The 2426-nt window shown below is 62.0% G+C and overlaps 1 protein-coding gene across 1 annotated transcript in view; it reads left to right on the forward strand.

The window, feature by feature from the left end:
• The window catches only part of LOC100478860 (thrombospondin-type laminin G domain and EAR repeat-containing protein), an 11387-nt gene extending 10604 nt beyond the window's left edge, over window positions 1-783 (forward strand). The window contains exon 9 of the mRNA XM_034650299.1: window positions 561-783. Coding sequence (XP_034506190.1) covers window positions 561-783 — 223 coding nt within the window. The remainder of the gene's footprint in view (window positions 1-560) is intronic.
• Window positions 784-2426: the final 1643 nt, after the last annotated feature.

Consider the following 2426-nt stretch of genomic DNA (forward strand, 5'->3'; position numbering starts at 1 on the left):
GGGAGGAGGCACAGGTACTGGGTGGGGGCACACACTGCCCATCTCAGGACGCGGGGCCGGCGCTGGCTGCCCTTCCCCGTTCCTGATGGAGCCGCGGGCGTTCCCTCTCTACTTGCGGCAATCATAATGGACAGGAGGTCACCACCAACATGACACTTTCCTCCCTGGATCCTTCCTGAATGTCCCTTTGCTTGTTTATCGGGTCCCTTGTGCTCCCAGGAGAAATGCTTCCAGGGCTCTCTGAGCCTCAGGGTGGTGACTCCTTTGGCGTTTGACGTCATGGGGAGAGGAGGAAATGTGCTGAAACCCCCTCCTCCTGGGTCTGCTGGGAAATGGGAAGGGTGATGGGGGCTTTGCTATTGAGACCGGCAGTCATGTGGAGAGGCTGGAGTGACTGAAAGCAGTCTGGAACATTCCACATGCACTGTCCCCTCTAGGACAAGGCTGCTCACGGGGTGGGTCTCAAACACGAGGGGAAAGATGACTTTCCAGACGGCAGGCTCCTCTGCGGGCAGAAGTCGGGGTGTGTAGGAGGCGGGCTCAGAGAGCCCACTGCGCAGGGACGAGGCCGGCTGCGCTCTGGAGAACAGTTCTGCGCCTTCCTCCGCCATCCAGGGTTGCACCGTGCACGCCCTGTGGCTGGAGGCCGACACGCCGCACGCCGCCCTCCTCAGAGCACTCACGGTGCGGTCGGGGCACCACATCCGGCGGCCGCGCGGCGGGCGGCTCCCTCGGGAAGGGACGAGAGGACAAGCTGCAGAGGGCGAGGGCCTCCGCACGTGAGCGGGCACCCAGCTGCTGCGGGGAGGAGGCAGTGGCAGCAGCAGAGTGACACTGTGGGAAGCCGGGTCCTGAGTACCGTCGTGGAACAAGGTGGCCCAGGTGTGAGCGCGGAGGCAGCAGGACCCCGAGCTTCCTGCCAGGAGGAGGTCGTACCTGGGGCTGCCCTTCCCGAGAGGGGGCGCCCTGGAAGAAGTGGGACTGGGGTGAGGTGATTCCTCGCAGCCACATGCCTTCGTGCGGGCCTCAGGGGCTAAGCGGGCTGAGCCGGGTGGGCGGAAAGTGCCGGAACCAGGAGATTCGTCCACCTTCTCCCACTCGGTCCTCACCGCCACGCTGCGAGCTGAGTGCAGCCCGTAGTCTCCCTTTACACCCGGGGACACCGAGGCACGGGGTTCCGGGACTGGCACCTGGCGGCGCTGGGATTGGAACCCAGTGGTGCGGTCTATCGCTCTGCTCAGCATTGGACAGAGTCCTCGAGCACGAACTCCTTCTGCGGTGTCTGCCGTCACGGTGAGGCCAGGGCCCCCAAAAACAGCTCGGCGGGCCTGGGGCACAGCTGTTCCCCAACCATGGGCCTGGGTATGTGTTTGCCAATTTGAAAAGCATTCAGTGATGGGCTGGCGTGGGGCCCGCCCACCAGATGCCCCGTGGAGCTAGACCCCAGACCTGTGGGACTGAAGACACAGGAATGTCTGGGGAGCCGACCGCGGGTAGCCACATCGGGATTCGCAAGGAGGCCTGGACACGCGGCACCGGCGGCCGAGGTTGCCGATGTGCCACAGGGCAGCTGTGTAAGGGCCGCTCGGAGGCCTGCGCAGGGGACAGGCAGACTCAGCTTGCGTGGGAACCCCGTGGGCTATAAACGACCTCCCGTGTCAGCAGGGATGCCCAGCCCCAGGAGGGGGTCCGGGTGCTCGTGCATCTGGAGCCCGCACAAGGGGCGGCCGTGGAAACTGAAGGGGGATGATGGCTCACTGCTTCGTGGTAGCTAACGGGCGGGTGGGGGACGGGGGAGCAGTACCCCGTGGTCCCGAGAGCAGGGTCCCGCAGCCTGGCATGGAAGGCGCTGCCCGCGGCCGTCTGGTCACTCAGGCCGGGTTTTGAGTGCGGCCAGCAAACCGTGCGTTTGGCACGAGTGCGGTTCCTGCCTGGGTTGGGAGCGCACTTGGGAGATTAGCATCCTGCGACTACCAACGCCGTGACCCCGAGTCTCCTACGCTTGAATGAAAGGCCCAGGTAGAAAGGTGCTCTTCACCAAGGGCCGCGACCAGATGCCCCCTCTCCTGGAGGCACCGCCCACCAGGGACAGATACCACCCGCCACCGTCCTTTCCAGGGACCACGAACGGACAGCGAGGAGCCTCCAGGTGTTTGGTGAAGGACACAAAACATGAAATAGGCTAACGTGTAGACATACACCCGCCATGGACCAAACCAAGCTAGCTCTAAGAACACAAGGAATTTTAAAAATCGTAATTACCCTAATTACCTTTTAAATTCTAATTACCTTCAGAAGTATTCAAGAACACATCACATTTATAAAGTCAATACAGAATGCCCTGAAGGGACAGAGTTCTCGGGTATTAAAAATACAGTTGCTGGTCTTATAAGAAGATACTCGTCAACCGGACTGGAAACTCAAGG

This window comes from Ailuropoda melanoleuca, chromosome 1, assembly GCF_002007445.2.
Source record: "Ailuropoda melanoleuca isolate Jingjing chromosome 1, ASM200744v2, whole genome shotgun sequence".
Lineage (NCBI taxonomy): Eukaryota > Metazoa > Chordata > Mammalia > Carnivora > Ursidae > Ailuropoda > Ailuropoda melanoleuca.